Source organism: Ranitomeya imitator, chromosome 5 (assembly GCF_032444005.1).
Source record: "Ranitomeya imitator isolate aRanImi1 chromosome 5, aRanImi1.pri, whole genome shotgun sequence".
NCBI lineage: Eukaryota > Metazoa > Chordata > Amphibia > Anura > Dendrobatidae > Ranitomeya > Ranitomeya imitator.
This window is the reverse complement of record NC_091286.1, coordinates 584,327,324-584,347,808: the sequence shown is the minus strand read 5'-3', so window position 1 is coordinate 584,347,808 and position 20,485 is coordinate 584,327,324. Positions and strand designations below refer to the sequence as shown.

The 20,485-nt window shown below is 42.4% G+C and overlaps 1 protein-coding gene across 1 annotated transcript in view; it reads right to left on the bottom strand.

The window, feature by feature from the left end:
* Positions 1-20,485, bottom strand: part of LOC138638537 (saxiphilin-like) — a 160,193-nt gene that overhangs the window by 88,011 nt on the left and 51,697 nt on the right. Inside the window, exons 7-10 of the mRNA XM_069727917.1 lie at positions 20,106-20,297; positions 17,526-17,661; positions 8,879-8,934; positions 48-211 (exon numbers count right to left, since the gene is read on the bottom strand). Of these exons, the coding sequence (XP_069584018.1) occupies positions 48-211; positions 8,879-8,934; positions 17,526-17,661; positions 20,106-20,297 (548 nt within the window). The remainder of the gene's footprint in view (positions 1-47; positions 212-8,878; positions 8,935-17,525; positions 17,662-20,105; positions 20,298-20,485) is intronic.

The following is a 20,485-nucleotide window of genomic DNA, read 5'->3' as shown; positions in this document are numbered from 1 at the left end:
CCTATCCATTAAACATAGTTAATTTCAGATGATGCCTATAATTTTACCTGAGCTTCAAGAAGATACTCGGTGATATCCTTTATCTTGTCTCCGGAGCTTCTGGTCACCACAGCATGTCTGGGGATTCTTCCAAAGTTACAGATTTTGTATTGGCTTAGTGGTCTTCTAGTATTGTCTGGACACAACAGCTCAAAATTGTCCGAGTATTGCCCTGAAGAACAATACATGGAATTTATATGGGAAGAAGATATACAGTATATTAAATCTGTAACTGAAATGTGATATATGGTGAAATAAAGGTGCAAGTGTTTGATCATATCAGAGCTGCCATCTTTATGTAAGCCTGAGATGTTAAGCAAATGACATATGATACATGAGAGTGTACATAAAATGTACAGTAAGTGATTTTCAGCCCAAAAAAATTGGCTGAATGTGCCCCTCTCGGCTTATACTCGAGTCATGGAAGGTGGGGGGGTCAGAGGGTGAGGGGGAGAGAGGACTGTCACATACTCACCTGCTCCTGGTGCTCCTGGCATGGTCCTGCGTGTCCCATGGTCTCCGGCATCGGCACCTTCCTCTGTTCAGCGGTCACGTGGTACTGCTCATTAAAGTAATGAATATGGACTACACTCCCATAGGGGTGGAGCCGCATATTCATTACTGTAATGAGTGGTACCACTGACTGCTCAATACAGGAAGAAGCTGCCGCACCCGGAGACCATCTGTCCGGGAGAAGCTGACAGGGACTGCGCCGGGAGCAGGTGAGTATATTCACCTGTCCCTCATTCAAGCATCGGTACAGCTCCGTCTTCCCCGTCCTCTGCAGTGACTGTTCAGGTCAGAGGGCGCAATGATGTATTAGTGTGCGCGCCGCCCTCTGCCTGAACAGTCAGTGCGGAGAGACGGCCTTTGAGGAGCAGCAACGAGAGGTGAGTATGTCATTTTTTTTATTGCAGCAGCAGCATTATATGTGGCACATTGTTATATGGAGCATCTATGGGGCCATAATGAACTGTTGGGAGCATTATTGAGGCATATTTGTCTATGGAGCATCTATGGCGCCATAATGAACTGTATGGAGCATTATTGAGGCATATTTGTATATGGAGCATCTATGGGGCCATAATGAACTGTATGGAGCATTATATGGGGCATATTTGTATATTGAGCATCTTATTTGGCCATAATGAACTGTATGGAGCATTATATGGGACATATTTGTATTTGGAGCATCTTATGGGGCCATAATGAACTGTATGGAGCATTACATGGGACATATTTGTATTTGGAGCATCTTATGGGGCCATAATGAACTGCATGGAGCATTATATGTGGCACATTTGTATATGGAGCATCTTATGGGGCCATAATGAATTGCATGGAGCATTATATGTGGCACATTTGTATATGGAGCATTATATGGGGCGTATTTTATTATGGAGCATCTTATGGGGCCCATTATGAACTGTATGGAGCATTATATGGGGATCCTAATTCAGTATGGATATTCAAAAACACTTAACCTACTGATGTCTCAATTAATTTTACTTTTATTGGTATCTATTTTTATTTTTGAAATTTACCAGTAGCTGCTGCATTTCCCACCCTAGGCTTATACTCGAGTCATTAAGTTTTCCCAGTTTTTTGTGGCAAAATTAGGGGGGTTGGCTTATACTCGGGTCGGCTCATACTCGAGTATATACGGTATTAAAAAAACACAATATAATCTAATGGAATGTTTTAAGGGTTAGCTTCTCCAAAAAACATTTATCACTTATCCACAGAATATATGGGGCACAGCACTTAGCCAGCATTTTCAATCCCATAGTCATTATTGAGGACCTGCCACTTCTTTATTTATTTCTATTTTAGTAACTTTCATACGTAATGCCAATTCTGATTACAGATGCATCCTTTTTAGAGCTCTACGCTTTGCCATTCCGCTGTTATTACTACTACTAATTTATTAATCATTGACATTAGGTGTTGCCACTTGGGGGTATGTCCTTAAATTGTCTGGTCACTGTCCAAACATTGGTGACAGTATCAAATTGTTGGATCACACCCCTTGGACAAGGAAGATGTTAACATTTAATTGCCAATATATTCATGAATAGTTAAAATAGAGTTAGTTGCACAATGCAAGCGCTATTGTAGTGACCCGATCCAGAGTGTGTCCGTCCCTTTAACCCCTTTACCCCCATGGGTGGTTTGCACGTTAATGACTGGGCCAATTTTTACAATTCTGACCACTGTCCCTTTATGAGGTTATAACTCTGGAACGCTTCAACGGATCCCAGTGAGTCTGACACTGTTTTCTCATGACATGTTGTACTTCATGACAATGGTAAAAATTCTTTGATAGTACCTGCGTTCATTTGTGAAAAAAACGGAAATTTGGCGAAAATTATGAAAATTTCGCAATTTTCCAACTTTGAATTTTTATGCAATTAAATCACAGAGATATGTCACACAAAATACTTAATAAGTAACATTTCCCACATGTCTACTTTACATCAGCACCATTTTGGAACCCAAATTTTTTTTTGTTAGGGAGTTATAAGGGTGAAAATTTGACCAGCAATTTCTCATTTCTACAACACCATTTTTTTTAGGGACCACATCTCATTTGAAGTCATTTTGAGGGGTCTATATGATAGAAAATAATGAAGTGTGACACCATTCTAAAAACTACACCCCTCAAGGTGCTCAAAACCACATTCAAGAAGTTTATTAACCCTTCTGGTGCTTCACAGGAATTTTTTGAATGTTTAAATAAAAATGAACATTTAACATTTTTTCACAAAAAATTTAATTCAGCTCCAATTTGTTTTATTTTACCAAGGGTAACAGGAGAAAATGGACCCCAAACATTGTTGTACAATTTGTCCTGAGTACGCCAATACCCCACATGTGGGGGTAAACCACTGTTTGGGCGCATGGCACAGCTCGGAAACGAAGGAGCGCCATTTGACTTTTCAATGCAAAATTGACTGGAATTGAGATGGGACGCCATGTTGCGTTTGGAGAGCCACTGATGTGCCTAAACATTGAAACCCCCCACAAGTGACACCATTTTGGAAAGTAGACCCCCTAAGGAACTTATCTAGAGGTGTGGTGAGCACTTTGACCCACCCAGTGCTTCACAGAAGTTTATAATGCAGAACCATAAAAATAAAAAATCATATTTTTTCACAAAAATTATCTTTTCGCCCCCAATTTTTTATTTTTCCAAGGGTAAGAGAAGAAATTGGACCCCAAAAGTTGTTGTACAATTTGTCCTGAGTGCGCTGATACCCCATATGTGGGGGTAAACCACTGTTTGGGCTGATGGGAGAGCTCAGAAAGGAAGGAGCGCCGTTTGACTTTTCAGTGCAAAATTGGCAGGAATTGAGATGAGACGCCATGTTGCGTTTGCAGAGCCCCTAATGTACCTAAATAGCAGAAACCCCTCACAAGTGACACCATTTTGGAAAGTAGACCCCCTAAGGAACTTATCTAGATGTGTGGTGAGTGCTTTGACCCACCAAGGGCTTCACAGAAGTTTATAATGGAGAGCCGTAAAAATAAAACAAAATTTTTTTCCCACAAAAATTATTTTTTAGCCCCCAGTTTTGTATTTTCCCGAGGGTAACAGGAGAAATTGGACCCCAAAATTTGTTGTCCAATTTGTCCTGAGTGCGCTGATACCCCATATGTGGGAGGGAACCACTGTTTGGGCGCATGGGAGGGCTCGGAAGGGAAGGAGCTCCATTTGGAATGCAGACTTAGATGGAATGGTCTGCAGGTGTCACATTGCATTTGCAGAGCCCCTAATGTACCTAAATAGTAGAAACCCCCCACAAGTGACACCATTTTGGAAACTAGACCCCCTAAGGAACTCATCTAGATGTGTTGTGAGAGCTTTGAACCCCCAAGTGTTTCACTACAGTTTGTAACGCAGAGCTGTGAAAATTAAAAAAAAAAATCTTTCCCCCCAAAATTATTTTTTAGCCCCCAGTTTTGTATTTTTCCGAGAATAAGAGGAGAAATTCGACCCCAAAAGTTGTTGTCCAATTTGTCCTGAGTACGCTGATACACCATATGTTGGGGGGAACCACCGTTTGGGCGCATGGGAGGGCTCGGAAGGGAAGGAGCTCCATTTGGAATGCAGACTTAGATGGAATGGTCTGCAGGCGTCACATTGCATTTGCAGAACCCCTAATGTACCTAAACAGTAGAAACCCCCCACAAGTGACCCCATATTGGAAAGTAGACCCCCCAGGGAACTTATTTAGATGTGTTGTGAGAACTTTGAACCCCCAAATGTTTCACTACAGTTTATAACGCAGAGCCGTAAAAATAAAAAATCTTTTTTTTCCCACAAAAATTATTTTTTAGCCCCCAGTTTTGTATTTTCCCAAGAGTAACAGGAGAAATTGGACCCCAACAGTTGTCGTCCTATTTGTCCTGAGTACGCAGATACCCCATATGTTGGGGTAAACCCCTGTTTGGGCACACGGGCGAGCTCGGAAGGGAAGAAGCACTGTTTTACTTTTTCAACGCAGAATTGGCTGGAATTGAGATCGGACGCCATGTCGCTTTTGGAGAGCCCCTGATGTGCCTAAACAGTGGAAACCCCCCAATTATAACTGAAACCCTAATCCAAACACTCCTCTAACCCTAATTCCAACGGTAACCCTAACCACACCTCTAACCCTGACACACCCCTAACCCTAATCCCAACCCTATTCCCAACTGTAAATGTAATCTAAACCCTAACTGTAACTTTAGCCCCAACCCAAACTGTAGCCCTAGCCCTAACCCTAGCCCTAACCCTAGCCCTAACCCTAGCCCTAACCCTAACCCTAACCCTAACCCTAGCCCTAACCCTAACCCTAGCCCTAACCCTAACCCTAGCTCTAACCCTAGCCCTAACCCTAGCCCTAACCCTAGCCCTAGCCCTAATGGGAAAATGGAAATAAATACATTTTTTTAATTTTTCCCTAACTAAGGGGGTGATGAAGGGGGGTTTGATTTACTTTTATAGTGGGTTTTTTAGCGGATTTTTATGATTGGCAGCCGTCACAAACTGAAAGACGCTTTTTATTGCAAAAAATATTTTTTGCGTTACCACATTTTGAGAGCTATAATTTTTCCATATTTTGGTCCACAGAGTCATTTGAGGTCTTGTTTTTTGCGGGACAAGTTGACGTTTTTATTGGTAACATTTTCGGGCACGTGACATTTTTTGATCGCTTTTTATTCCGATTTTTGTGAGACAGAATGACCAAAAACCAGCTATTCATGAATTTCTTTTGGGGGAGGCGTTTATATCGTTCCGCGTTTGGTAAAATTGATAAAGCAGTTTTATTCCTCTGGTCAGTACGATTACAGCGACACCTCATTTATATCATTTTTTTATGTTTTGGCGCTTTTATACGATAAAAACTATTTTATAGAAAAAATAATTATTTTGGCATCGCGTTATTCTCAGGACTATAACTTTTTTATTTTTTTGCTGATGATGCTGTATGGCAGCTTGTTTTTTGCGGGACAAGATGACGCTTTCAGCGGTACCATGGATATTTATATCTCTCCTTTTGATCGCGTGTTATTCCACTTTTTGTTCAGCGGTATGATAATAAAGCGTCGTTTTTTACCTCTTTTTTTTTTTTTTTTTTTACGGTGTTTACTGAAGGGGTTAACTAGTGGGCCAGTTTTATAGGTCGGGCCGTTACGGATGCGGCGATACTAAATATATGTACTTTTATACATATATTATATGTTTTTTTGTATTTATTTAGATAAAGAAATGTATTTATGGGAATATTTTTTTTTTTTTCATTATTTAGGAATATTTTTTTTTATTTTTTTTTACACATTTGGAAAACATTTTTTTTAGTTTTTTACTTTGTCCCAGGGGGGGACATCACAGATCGATGATCTGACAGTTTGCACAGCACTCTGTCAGATCACCGATTTGATAGGAGTGCAGGCTGCTTCACAGTGCCTGCTCTGAGCAGGCTCTGTGAAGCCACCTCCCTCCCTGCAGGACCCGGATCCGCGGCCATCTTGGATCCGGGCCTGGAGCAGGGAGGGAGTGAGGTAAGACCCTCGCAGCAACGCGATCACATCGCGTTGCTGCGGGGGGCTCAGGGAAGCCCGCAGGGAGCCCCCTCCCTGCGCGATGCTTCGCTGCACCGCCGGCACATCGCGATCATCTTTGATCGCGGTGTGCCAGGGGTTAATGTGCCGGGGGCGGTCCGTGACCGCTCCTGGCACATAGTGCCGGATGTCAGCTGCGATAGGCAGCTGACACCCGGCCGCGATCGGCCGCGCTCCCCCCGTGAGCGCCGCCGATCGCGCTGGACGTACTATCCCGTCCGTGGTCATGGGGGCCCACCCCACCTCGACGGGATAGTACGTCCAATGTCAGAAAGGGGTTATGTAACCCTGGACCGTGAGTAGCTTCTGTACACTGCAACTCACTCCTAAGTTATCCTCTTACTGTTATATGTTTTTTTGAATCAAAAACTCACTAATCTCATATATTCAGCAGGTATTTGTGTTCAGTGTTCTATTAAGTGCACTTTTCATTTGTTGTGTTGCTTTATACACCGTGTTTCAAATTATTATGCAAATTGGATTTAAGTGTCATAAAGATTTAATTGTTTTGTTTTTCAAATAAACTCATGGATGGTATTGTGTCTCAGGATTCAATGGATGACTGGAATCAATTTTAAACACGTGATAATTAGTTTTCCAGGTGATTCCAATTAAAGTAAAACTATTTAAAAATAATTTTCAAGCAATATGGGAACTAAAAAGGATCTATCTGCTGCAGACAGATTTCATGCAGATAAGGCATAATGAGGAAGGTTTCTGCCAGACAAATTCATTGGATTAAGAGAGAAGCTGCCAAAATACCATTACAAAGCAGCAAACAGTTATTTGAAGCTGCTGGTGCCTCTGAAGTCCCTCGAACCTCAAGGTGTAGGATCCTTCAAAGGCTTGCTGTGGTGCATAAACCTACTATTCGGCCACCCCTAAACAGTGTTCACAAGCAGAAACGGTTGCAGTGGGCCAAGACATACATAAAGCCTAATTTCCAAACAGTCTTGTTTACTGATGAGTGTCGAGCAACCCTGGATGGTCCAAATGGATGGAGTAGTGGATGGTTGGTGGATGGCCACCATGTCCCAACAAGGCTGCCACGTCAGCAAGGAGGTGGAGGAGTCATGTTTTGGGTCAGAATCATGGGGAAACAGCTGGTAGGGCCCTTTATGGTTCCTGAAGGTTTGAAGATGACCTCTGCAAAGTATATAGAGTTTCTGACTAACAACTTTCTTCCATGGTATAAAAAGCAGAAACGTGCCTTCAGGAGCAAAATCATCTTCATGCATGACAATGCACCATCTCATGCTGCAAAGAATACCTCTGACTCTGAGTCATTGGCTGCTAAGGGCATAAAAGGAGATAAACTCATGGTGTGGCCACCATCTTCACCTGACCTCAACCCTATAGAGAACCTTTGGAGTATCATAAAGCAAAAGATCTATGAGGGTGGGAGGCAGTTCACATGAAAACAGCAGCTCTGGGAGGCTATTCTGACTTCATGCAAAGAAATACAAGCAGAAACACTCCAAAAACTCACAAGTTCAATGGATGCAAGAATTGTGAAGGTGATACCAAAGAAGGGGTCCTAGGTTAACATGTAACTTGGCCTGTTAGGATGTTTTGGAGTTAAATATCTTTTTGTTCAGCGAATGTGACCTCCTAATGCTGTAAATTCCACAAATGAGCATTACCAGTTCTTTAAAACATATCAAATGTTTAGAAATCCTACTGTGCCTAATAATTTGGAACAGTGCATTTTGAGTTTTTATTCATTTTGGAGATTACACTGTTATCATTGGGAGGTTTCTTCAGTAAAATTCGATGTATAATCTAACGGGTGATGACTTTTATTAGACTGACTGTCATTTGCACCGACCATTTAGGAAAATCCGAGAAAAATATCATTTGCATAATAATTTGGAACATGGTGTATATTAATCTCACAATGTGAATTCTGACACAAGAATTGAGAGTTATCCTATTGGTCAATGACCCTGTCACCATGGTTCAATGGGAGAAGTTACCTCCAGTCTCTGGGGAGACAAGACAGAGTTCTGGAGAGATGTGACCCAGAGCAGACCTCCGGTGAGGAATCTCCTGACCCCTCCAGACTCCAAGCCTGGAGGTTCATCCTTCTCTTCATCTCAAGATTTATAGCCAGGCCTAATGCCTTGGATCTTCCCCTGACTTCTACAGCCAAGATGGCTAAAGGCTTTTAACCCTTTTAACCCTTGATTCCCACTGTCCGGTTTAAGGCGTGTTTCTCCAGCATTAGGTTGCACTAAATGAGTACAGAAGAACGTATTTCTCCGCGTTTTGAGGAAATCGAGGGTCCCCGACTCACCGCAAATTATCCATTATTTACCTCAAGTATATTTCTGCATCTACCGTGACCAGCTTAGAAAATGAATACGGGATTTCAGGGCTGTACTTATTGCAATATATTCCCTCTTCTGCCTTTATGCTATTTCCATGTTATATCTCCCTATATCTCTCCGTTCTGCTGAAGTAAAAGCAACTGTGGACTGTGGCTGTGGACACTGCATGGGGGTGGATAACAGGGCTAGGGCACTATCATAAAATATGACATGTCAGAATTGATCCCAGGACCACTTTAAGTGCTGTGGTTGTCCACTGCTCCATCTAAATTGCTGCTTAAAGGTGTCTCCAATGGTGGTGAACCCCAGCCATCATACATATATCATCTCTGGATAGTTTTTTTTTTTTTGGATAGTCTAGCATAATGGGATGAATAGTTTAGATCTCTGAAAATTGTTACCTGATAATACTGTGTTTTCCACAAAAGCCACATCACCTTTATCATCTCTCAAACATCTGATCAAGGAAAAAAAACATGCAGTCATTATTGCCATTAGTCTACATAGTAGCATTACAAAGGTTCAATAAAAGATTCCATGAAAAATGCATGAAATCGTGTCTGCTCTGCTAGGGCCAGATTCGCCCCGAGACACAGTAGGTCAGTGCCTTTATGCGTGTCCAGTAGAAGTGTATTTGCTAATAGAAGAATTTTCGTAAATTGAACATAATTTAATTTAAGAATGTAAGGTAACCCAATTTATAATACAGTGGTCATCAAACTTTACATATGTAGTTCAAGTAAGGGTTCATTCACATGTATAACATGGCCGAGTGCTACCTGATGTTTTATCGTATAACACTCGGACCAGTGTTATACTAAGGAGCAGGATGCGCTACTCAGATGACACGCAACCATACAAGTCTATGGATGTGGGTAAAACATTGGACTGCACTCCAATTTACGGCCACAGACAATGAAGAAGATGGAGAAATTAAGTTCTCCATCTTCTTCACACCTGTGATATAATTCTCTCATGAGATAATCAGGTCACACTGAACTGACACTCTACAATCTCTGATCAGAGTTGAAATCGAGTGTCATAAGCACAGTCAATCCGATTCTCTCGCATGAGAGAAGCAATGCTTGTGTTACCCCGGCCTAAACATATGAAACTTTGTAATATATCATGTACTTAATGTGGGGAAAAAATAATTAGTCAGCCACAAGTTGTGCAAGTTCTCCCACTTAAAAAGATTATTATTATTATTATTTATTATTATAGCGCCATTTATTCCATGGCGCTTTACATGTGAGGAGGGGTATACATAATAAAACAAGTACAATAATCTTGAAAAATACAAGTCACAACTGGTACAGGAGGAGAGAGGACCCTGCCCGCGAGGGCTCACAATCTACAAGGGATGGGTGAGGATACAGTAGGTGAGGGTAGAGCTGGCCGTGCAGCGGTTTGGTCAATCGGTGGTTACTGCAGGTTGTAGGCTTGTCGGAAGAGGTGGGTCTTCAGGTTCTTTTTGAAGGTTTCGATGGTAGGCGAGAGTCTGATATGTTGTGGTAGAGCATTCCAGAGTAGGGGGGATGCACGAGAGAAATCTTGTATGCGATTGTGGGAAGAGGAGATAAAAGGGGAGTAGAGAAGGAGATCTTGTGAGGATCGGAGGTTGCGTGCAGGAAAGTACCGGGAGACGAGGTCACAGATGTATGGAGGAGACAGGTTGTGGATGGCTTTATATGTCATGGTTAGGCTTTTGTACTGGAGTCTCTGGGTGATGGGGAGCCAGTGCAGGGATTGACAGAGGGGAGAGGCCGGGGAATAGCGGGGGGACAGGTGGATTAGTCGGGCAGCAGAGTTTAGAATAGATTGGAGGGGTGCAAGAGTGTTAGAGGGGAGGCCACAGAGCAGGAGGTTACTGTAGTCAAGGCGGGAGATGATGAGGGCATGGACTAGGGGTTTTGCAGATTGGTTTAGGAATGTGCGGATCCGTGAAATATTTTTGAGTTGGAGGCGGCAGGAAGTGGAAAGGGTTTGGATATGTGGTTTAAAGGAGAGATCAGTGTCAAGGATTACCCCAAGACAGCGGGCTTGTGGGACTGGGGAGAGTGGGCAGCCGTTTACTGTAATGGATAGGTTCGTTGGGGAGATCGCGTGAGATGGGGGAAAGATGATGAATTCTGTTTTGTCCATGTTAAGTTTTAGAAATCTAGTGGAGAAGAAGGATGAAATAGCAGACAGACATTGAGGGATTCTGGTTAGTAGGGAGGTGATATCTGGTCCAGAGATGTAGATCTGTGTGTCGTCAGCATAGAGATGATACTGAAAGCCGTGAGATTCTATGAGCTGTCCCAGGCCAAAGGTGTAGATGGAGAAGAGCAGGGGTCCTAGAACTGAACCTTGCGGGACTCCGACAGATAGGGGGCGAGGTGAGGAGGTGGTGTGTGAGTGGGAGACGCTGAATGTACGGTCAGTTAGGTATGATGAGATCCAGGATAGGGCCAATTCTGTGATGCCAAGGGATGAGAGGGTCTGCAGCAGCAGGGAATGGTCCACTGTGTCAAAGGCAGAGGACAGGTCCAGGAGGAGGAGGACAGAGTAGTGTCGCTTGCTCTTGGCGGTTAATAGGTCATTGGTGACCTTAGTTAGGGCAGTTTCAGTGGAGTGGTGTGACCGGAAGCCTGATTGAAAGCGGTCGAAGAAGGAGCAGGAAGATAGATGGGAGGACAGTTCAATATGGACATGTTGTTCCAGTAGTTTTGAGGCAAAGGGGAGAAGTGATATAGGGCGATAGCTAGATACAGAGGATGGGTCAAGAGAGGGCTTTTTGAGGATAGGTGTGATTGTGGCATGTTTAAAGCTTGAGGGGAAAATGCCAGTTGTTAGTGATAGGTTAAAGAGATGGGTTAGGGTTGGGATGAAGACTGTGGTGAGGTTTGGGATGAAGTGGGATGGGAGTGGGTCAAGTGCACAGGTGGTGAGATGCGATCTTGAGAGTAGAGTGGAGAGTCCGTCTTCTGTAATGGTGGAGAAGTTGGTTTTGGAGGTGGAGGGCTGGGTAGTTGGGAGGAAGGGTTCTGGGGGTTGTTTACTAAAATTGTCTCTGATGTTCTCAATTTTCTGCTTGAAAAATGAGGCGAAGTCTTCAGCTGAGATGAGTGGGGAGGGAGGAGGTGCTGGGGGACGGAGGAGAGAGTTGAAGGTGTTGAATAACTGTTTGGGGTTGTGAGACAGGGAGGATATGAGAGATGAGAAGTAGGTTTGTTTTGCTGTGGCGAGCATGGTTTTGAAAGCAGTGAGGGACTGTTTGAATGCGATGAAGTGCTCGATGGAGTGGGATCTTTTCCATCTGCGCTCAGCAGCTCTGGAAGCTCGCCTCAGTTCTTTTGTCATGCTGGTGTGCCAGGGTTGTCTGTTGATTTTGCGAGCTTTGGTATGTGTGAGAGGGGCAAGAGATTCCAAAGCTGCAGCTATTGTGGTGTTATATAGAGCGGCAGCATCATCCGCATTGTGTAGGGAGCTTATGTCTGTGAGAGGGAGGAGGGATTCAGAGAGTGAGTGAAGATCAAGGTGTTTAAGATTTCTGCGAGGGTGTGAGAGTTTGTGGGGTGGGGGTTGTAGACAAGGAGTGGAAAGGGAAGAGAATGTAAGTAGGTTGTGGTCAGAAAGAGGAAGAGGTGAGTTTGAGAGGTTAGATAGGGAGCAGAGGCGGGTGAGAATGAGGTCCAGTGTGTGACCATCTTTGTGGGTGGCTGTAGAAGACCATTGAGTGAGGCCAAAGGAGGAAGTGAGAGATAGAAGTTTAGTGGCAGCTGAGAGGGAAGTGTCAATGGGGATGTTGAAGTCGCCCATGATGATAGTGGGGATGTCAGCGGCGAGGAAGTGGAGTAGCCAGGTGGTGAAGTGGTCGAAGAAGGTGGTGGCTGGCCCTGGGGGACGGTAGATGACAGCCAGTTGGAGGTTGGAGGGGGAGTAGATGCGCACAGAGTGCACCTCAAAGGAAGGGAGGATAACAGAGGGTGGCAGTGGGATTGGGGTGAAGGAGCAGTTATCTGACAGGAGAAAACCAACTCCTCCGCCATGCTTGCTGCTGGGGCGGGGTGTGTGAGAAAGGTGGAAGCCAGCCAAAAAGATGAGAGAGGCCTGTAATTGAAATCATAGGTAGACCACAACTATGAGAGTCAAAATGATAAAACAAATCCAGAAAATCACCTTGTCTGATTTGGCAATATTTATTTTGCAAATTATGGTGGAAAATAAATATTTGGTCATTAACAAAAGTTGATCTCAATATTTTGTTATATATCCTTTGTTGGTAATGACAGAGTTCAAACGTTTTCTGTAAGTCTTCACAAGGTTGGCACACACTGTTGATGGCATGTTGGCCCATTCCTCCATGCAGATCTCCTCTAGAGCAGTGATGTTTTGGGCCGGTCTCTGGGCAACTTGGACTTTCAACTCCCTCCAAAAGTTTTCTTTGGGGTTGAGATTTGGAGACTGGCTAGGCCACTCCAGGACCTTCATATGCTTCTTACGAAGCCACTCCTTCATTGCCCTGGTGGTGTGCTTGGGAACATTATCATGCTGAAAGACCCATCCACGTTTCATCTTCAATGCCCTTGCTGATGGAAGGAGGTTTGCACTCAAAATCTCACAATACATTATTTCATGTACACGGTCAATCATCCTAGTCCCTTTGCAGAGAAACAGCCCCAAAGCATGATGTTGCCACCTCCATGCTTCACAGTAGGTATGGTGTTCTTTGGATGCAATTCAGCATTCTGTTTCCTCCAAACACGACGAGTTTTGTTTTTACCAAACAGTTCTACTTTGGTTTCATCAGACCATATGACATTCTCCCAATACTCTTCTGGATAATCCAAATGCTCTCTCGCAAACTTCAGACGGGCCTGAGTATGTACTGGCTTAAGCAGGGGGACACGTCTGGCACTGCAGGATATGAGTTCGTAGTGGCATAGTGTATTACTGATGGTAACCTTTGCTACAGTGGTCCAAGCTCTATGCAGGTCATTCACTAAGTCCCCCTGTGTGGTTCTGGGATTTTTGCTCACAGTTCTTGTGATCATTTTGATCCCACAGGGTGAGATCTTGCGTGGAGCCCCAGATCGAGGTAGATTATGAGTGGTCTTATATGTCTTCTATTTTCTTATTATTGCTCCCACAGTTCATTTCATCACACCAAGCTGCTTGCCTATTGCAGGTTCAGGCTTACCAACCTGGTGCAGGGCTACAATTTTGTTTCTGGTGTCCTTCGACAGCTCTTTGGTCTTCACCATAGTGGAGTTTGGAGTGTGACTGTTTGAGGGTGTGCACAGGTGTCTTTTATACTGATAACAAGTTCAAACAGGTGCCATTACTACAGGTAATGAGTGGAGGACAGAGGAGCCTCTTAAAGAAGAAGTTACAGGTCTGTGAGAGCCAGAAATCTTGCATGTTTTCAGGTTACCAAATACTTATTTTCCAACATAATTTGCAAAATAAATCTCCCAAATCAGACAAGGTGATTTTCTGGATTTGTTTTCTCATTTTGACTCTCATAGTTGTGGTCTACCTATGATGCCAATTACAGGCCTCTCATCTTTTTAAGTGGGAGAACTTGCCCAATTGGTGGTTGACTAAATTGTTTTCCCACTGTATGAGATACTTCTTATTCTCCCCCTGAACTCATAATGGAAAACAGCTAAAATGCTTAAAGGGAAGATTCCACCAGTTTTCTTGTAGTTTGTTTTATTGTGAAATTAAGGTTAAAATAGTAATTAAAATCTATTAATGCAATGTTTGCACTGTTTGCAAACATTTCTATATGAAAAATATATTTTCTTACAAATATATGTATTTACCACTAGTCAGAGCATTTTAGACCACAAGCAGCTATATTGAGACTTACCAGCGTTAGGCTGTGTGCACACGTTGCTGATTTTTCGTGGTTTTTTCACGTTTTTTCGCAATAAAAACACTATAAAACCACAAAAAACAGCATACAATATGCATCCCACCATTTAGAATGAATTCCGCATGTTTTGTGCACATGATGCGTTTTTTTTCCACGAAAAAAACGCATCGTGGTAAAAAACGCAGCATGTTCATTAATTTTGCGGGTTTTTTGTGGATTTCCCATTATAAAATGCATTGGGAAATGTCCAGAAAAAAATGCATCAAAAACGCATCAAAAACATGGCAAAAACGCGCAAAAAACGCATGCAGATTTCTTGCAGAAAATTTCAGGTTTTCCTCAGGAATTTTCTGCAAGAAATCCTGAACGTGTGAACATAGCCTTACTGTTAACTGAAAAATTGGGGCAGTAACTGCTGACATCACCAATTCCCTCCCCTTTTGGGTGGTCTAATATCCCTGGGGCAGAATGAAGAGCAGCATCACAGGGCAGCACCATTTTGTATGTGACTGCCCTGTGACCTGCTATCACCAGCAGTTACTGCATCAGAGGCACAGCTTGTTTACAGAGGAGCAGAACACAGTGGGCTCAGCAGCATCCCGGACCCAAGGAAGAGTGAAGACATCTGGTTAATGCATTATGGGAGTGGTGCTGTCTGTGACTCCATCAGTAACATAAGAAGGAGCTCCAGGTCTGCAGTGAATAGCCAGGCATTGTGGAGGAGGGGGGAGAGAATCATGTAATCTGGCTGAGAGAGACTGATGGGAGAGAGACATGTAGTATGATGAGTGAGACACTTATGGAGCGTGATGGGGAGAGATATACACATGGAACAGCAGGGGAGAGAGATACACATGGAACAGCAGGGGTGAGGCACTTGGAACAGCAGGGGAGAGAGATACACATGGAACCGCAGGGGAGAGAGATACACATGGAACAGCAGGGGTGAGACACTTGGAGTGCGATGGGGAGAGAGACATGTGGTGTGATGAGTGAGACACATATGGAGCGTGATGGGGAGAGAGATGGACATGGAATAGCAGGCGTGAGACACTTGGAGTGTGATGGGGAGAGAGACATGTGTTATGATGTCTACATGTCTCTTTCCCCATCACACTCCAAGTCTCTCACCCCTGCTATTCCATGTCCATCTCTCTCCCCATCACGCTCCATATGTGTCTCACTCATCATACTACATGTCTCTTTCTCTCTGTCTCCCCCATCAGTCTCTCTCAGCCATACTAATGTATCTCTCCCCCCTCCACAATGCCTGGCCATTCACTGCAGACTTGGAGCTCCTTCTTATCTTCTTGAGGGAGACAGCTCCCCCTCTGATAATGCTGATCCTACACTGTTCCTCCTTGATGTCTTTGCAGTCTCTGATACTCTACCTGCAGTGCCCAGGCTATTCTCCCGCATTTTACTCCTGTCCTGTCCTACTTCTCTTAGCAGATCCTAATGACAGGAGACAAATCACATTGGAGGGCTCCATGAATATGGCAGCAGAACACTCCCACTACTTTGACATGTGCAGCCCACAGAGGCGTGCCCAGTTCACTGCTAATGCTGCTGCATGAGATAGGGTCAGCGCCAGTCTGTTATCTCCTATGACCATGGGGTGCCATATTATGACACTGATAGTGCCCTGCTACTGCTGTGAAACCAAGATGTCAGCCCCCAGTGCCTTCTTTAAACTCCTATAACACACAAAATATGTTTCAAATGCAATCAAATCTTTGTTATAACAGCATGTTATGCTACATTATATTGATTTATTTATGATCTACAAACGCGGTACCTTCCCTTTAAGACAAAACTGACTGCCAGCTCACTGAGGGATCATGTTACATATGCGCTAATTTATGTTATCTAGTTATTGTCTGTGCATTTTAATTGACTTTATCATTCCCTGTAAGCTTAGCTATAATTAAGAACCAAGATTCGGTTTGAAATGTGCAAGAAGCTTTTCTATGATTTTTTTAGTTGCCTCAGTAAAGATCTGGATTTACTAAGGCCACGGTTCTGGATTTTTCATTTTTTGATAACTGTTGTGTATTTGCTTATGATCTGAACCATGCAACCTTCTGACTATGCTGGAGCTCTACAATTTAGCAGCTCTCTGGGGCATTGCTAGTTATTAGGCATCAGAATTATTTTTTATGATTGTAATTGATTGAATGAGGAAATGTGAAAACAACGCACTAATTAAAATACTTTTTTTACCATGCAAAAATAATCAATAACAAAATAACACCATGTGCACTTTTCTTATTAAAATCAATTAGACTATTACAATTGTTTGTCATTTTTACATGGATTTTGGTGCTGAAATTGCATCAAAATCCTTATAAATATATCCTAAAGCTCCGTTATCACAGAATGTATTTACTGTGTACATCCAGAAGCTGATGTCCCGCAGTGATATGGATATCATTGCAAAAAAAAAGTGCAGGGAAGCCGCAAATTTCACCTTTCGCACTGCAAATGGAGAATTTTGCAACTGTATATAAGAAATCTCAGTCAAAAGCTGCAAAACATGTCTGCAGCATAAATCAACAAATGCTGTGGGCTTAAGGTTTGCAGCATGCCGATTTACATTGCAGATATTTTTTGAAGCTTGTAGTGGAGATTTCTTAAAATCTCATGAATAGTGTTAGCACCGTAAAACCGCAGATTTTCCACAAGTCAAGTGAATAAGAAGCTGAAAATTCACTTCATTTTAACATTTGGAAGTGTATCCTAACTGGTCTGGTAAGGTCATTTAGGATAAAATAACAAAATGGGAATTTTGTATCATACAATTATTAGGTTCTGTAGAAGGACGTAGATCTGGGGATTTATTATGATGGAATATAGGCTGGACTGGATGGACAAATGTCTTTTTTTGGCCTCACTAACTATGTTACTATGTTACTATGTATTGAAATAATTCTGGTTGAATTTATTACTATGACCAATACATTTAGGATATTTGTTTTGGTAGCCTGATAGGTTTTAGTTTTATCTTTGTTTCTAGTCCACTTTCAATATATTACAAGGAAAAAACTTTCTTAAAGTCAGATGCAAAACAAGTTATCATTTATACATCAGCAGTTTTTTCAATGTCTCTTTTTTCTTTAGCATAAAAGTTTACTCGTGAGGCGAGTTCCATCGAAAGACTTAAAAGTTGCGTTGTACCTCACCTAAAGGCGCCTTCATCCCCATAGTACGGCTCTCCAGGACCACGTGTGCACTTATCTTCCTGGCCTGCACACTGCTCACACAGGTTCGCCTCTTGGGCTCCTGGGGCACAGCTCGCTGAGAAGATCTCTGAGGCAACTATGGTGGAAACAGAATGTAGTCAACTTAAAGAGATTTTGTCATCAATACAGATCAAAATTGATTAATTAGTTAAAAAATGTTGAAAAATAACGAGAGAACCAGTCTCAGTCTACAAAAATAAGTTTTCCATGAGCACATATAAACTAAGGTTTAGTTCTCAGGATACACAGTGTCTTACAGGTGCAGAAAATTGGATGAGATTTGTGGAAATCTCATACCCACTGTGGGGTTTTTATGCAAAATAAACTGACTTAGAGTATAAAAAATGGTGGCCGCCCGGTCATAACCAATAACCACCATTTTATGCTTGTACAGTATGTGGATAGAAGGTCAAAAGGATAGAAAATGGGCTGATCTGATTGGGGTATACCACTTCTATACTGAATTGTATACAATTTGAATTCCATACAATTTGTTGTGCAATTTCTCATGAACACGCCGATACCCTATATGTTAGAGAAAACTACTGGTTGGGTACATGGCTGGGATTGTAAGAGAAGGAGCGCCATTTGACTTTTTTGAATGCAAAATTTGCTGGAATCTTTAGTGGATGCCATATTGCATTTAGAGAGCCCCTGATGTGCCTTGTAAGGCATCGGTAGCAGTGAAGAGGCAGTGACCCGCAAAGTTCAAACATAAAAGTCCCTTTAATATGTTATCTTCACACAGAAAAGGTTCCAATCCACACAAATGCACATAACTTCAGTGTTCAATTCACACCAGTTCATAACCGCCTCCTTTAGACTGCAGTCACTACACTACACATGCTAGTCCTCCTCTGACTAGTTCCGTGGGTGTCCTGCACCGCTGTATCACAGTCTCTACTCACAGCCGTACACAGACCTTGACATCCTCCGGTCTGCTGCTGTGACACACCACAGTCCTTCTTTCGGGAACAGGACAGTCTACCTCCGGTTCACCTCCAGGCACAAAACCTGTCCACATCCGTGACCAGTCATTGTGGACAGCAGCACCACTGTGTATGCTGTGGGTTGTCAGGCCTCACTCTGGCCTTGACACAACTGAGACTCCTCAGACTCAAATCTAAAACCTCTCTATACTACAGGGCTTCACTATTCCTCTGTGTGCATCCTGGGGAGAGCAAACAGCGCCCCCTAGCTGTAGCAGGGGTCACTGCCTCACAGCCTAAACAGTGGAAACCCCACACAAGTGACCACATTTTAGAAACTAGACCCCCCAAGGAACTTTTCTAGATGTGTGGTGAGCACCTTGAACCTCGAGGTCCTTCACAGAAGTTTATTATGTAGAGATGTGAAAACAAATAATCACATTTTTCCTAAAAATGTTTTTTAGCCTCAAATTTTACATTTTCACAATGCGGTTTGTTGTGCAATATTTCCTGAGTATGTCGATACTTAACATGTTGTTTTATAGTGCTAGAACATGCTGCTGCTGACCCTACACTTCCATACATCTACTTAACTGCAATATCCAAATTCTCTGCTGTGAAGCTTATGCTGCAGCTACTGCACATCCAGAACAAAGAGAGAAACAAAGCACTACCGTAAAGCCACTGCACATCCACACCATCCCCACACCTCCTGGCTGTCCAGTGTATTTTATTGTGCTAGACAGCACAGATACTAGAAAGTATATTCTCTTAAGATTTCACAAAAAAGAAACAGCTCCCAACATAAAGCTCATTTTTGGAAAGACTTGGTGGCAAGCAATTGCTTCTTCACTTTGAAAACAGATTGCCTGCTCCTTCTTCCAGAAAAAGGGATAGTGTGGGACAGCTTGTTTAAAAGCCTGTCTAAATCATTTTGTAAATAGCAAACCTGTTGTAGTTCCCAAAAAAGAGAATTTTTCACTCATAGTTGAGAGAGCATAACTTCTTCACGCTCACAACAGTACACCTGTTTCGTCTCCATACATTTAGGGAAAATTTTTGGAAGGATTGTTAAAAAAACTATTATTACTTCATTTGGCAGAGAACAAAGTTTTGATATTCCCCCAAATAGACAACATGTTTGAACTCTAGATGTGATAAAGCCACAGCTTCTTCCGTTTACCTGTGTATAAACACCAGCAAGACAGTCACCAGTTCCCAAAAAGTGGTAATTTTTGGACCATTTATACAATTTAAAGTATGCGAACAAGTCTGATAATGCAGTGAGTTATTAATTAGCCTTTTACTTAACATTTTTTATCATTAGTTTAAAACCTAGCCAAATAGTTCAAAGCACAGTTAGTAGACCTCACCTCAGGTGTTATACACCTATTTTCCAGGACATTAGAGGTTTTTCAGTATTGTGGTTTGTAGCAATGTAATTTTGCAAACATCAAATTTTGGGGGAAAATTTGGCAATTTTGAAGTTCAAATAATCAGCTCATCTCTACCTATTAACTTATAAAATAATGACTCAAATTTTGAGGTTAGTGCTTCACTCATTCTCTGTTGTAATTATACTCTCTTGTACCTTTTTCAATAGATTTTTGTTCAGGTCCTTCCCACAAGAGTAATTTCTTCTTAAGGAGTACATTCAAAGGAGCGACCCAACCTGCTGCATCTCCCACCGCAGAATGACAAGATCTCTTGCCTTTCAATTGATCAAGTTGGAAAGTACTTGATTTTTTCACCACAGCTACTGCATATTGCAGAGTCACAGGAGCTGAAATGCATAATTAATGATATAATAATGTGTTCAAATGTTATAAACTTTTAATACATATTTTTACATCTTCATGAAAATTTAAAAAAAAAAGACTACCCTTGGTCGCATAGAAATACCCATTTAAACACTATCCATTTAAAAAAAACACAACACAGTCCAATCCATCATACATCATAAAACAGACA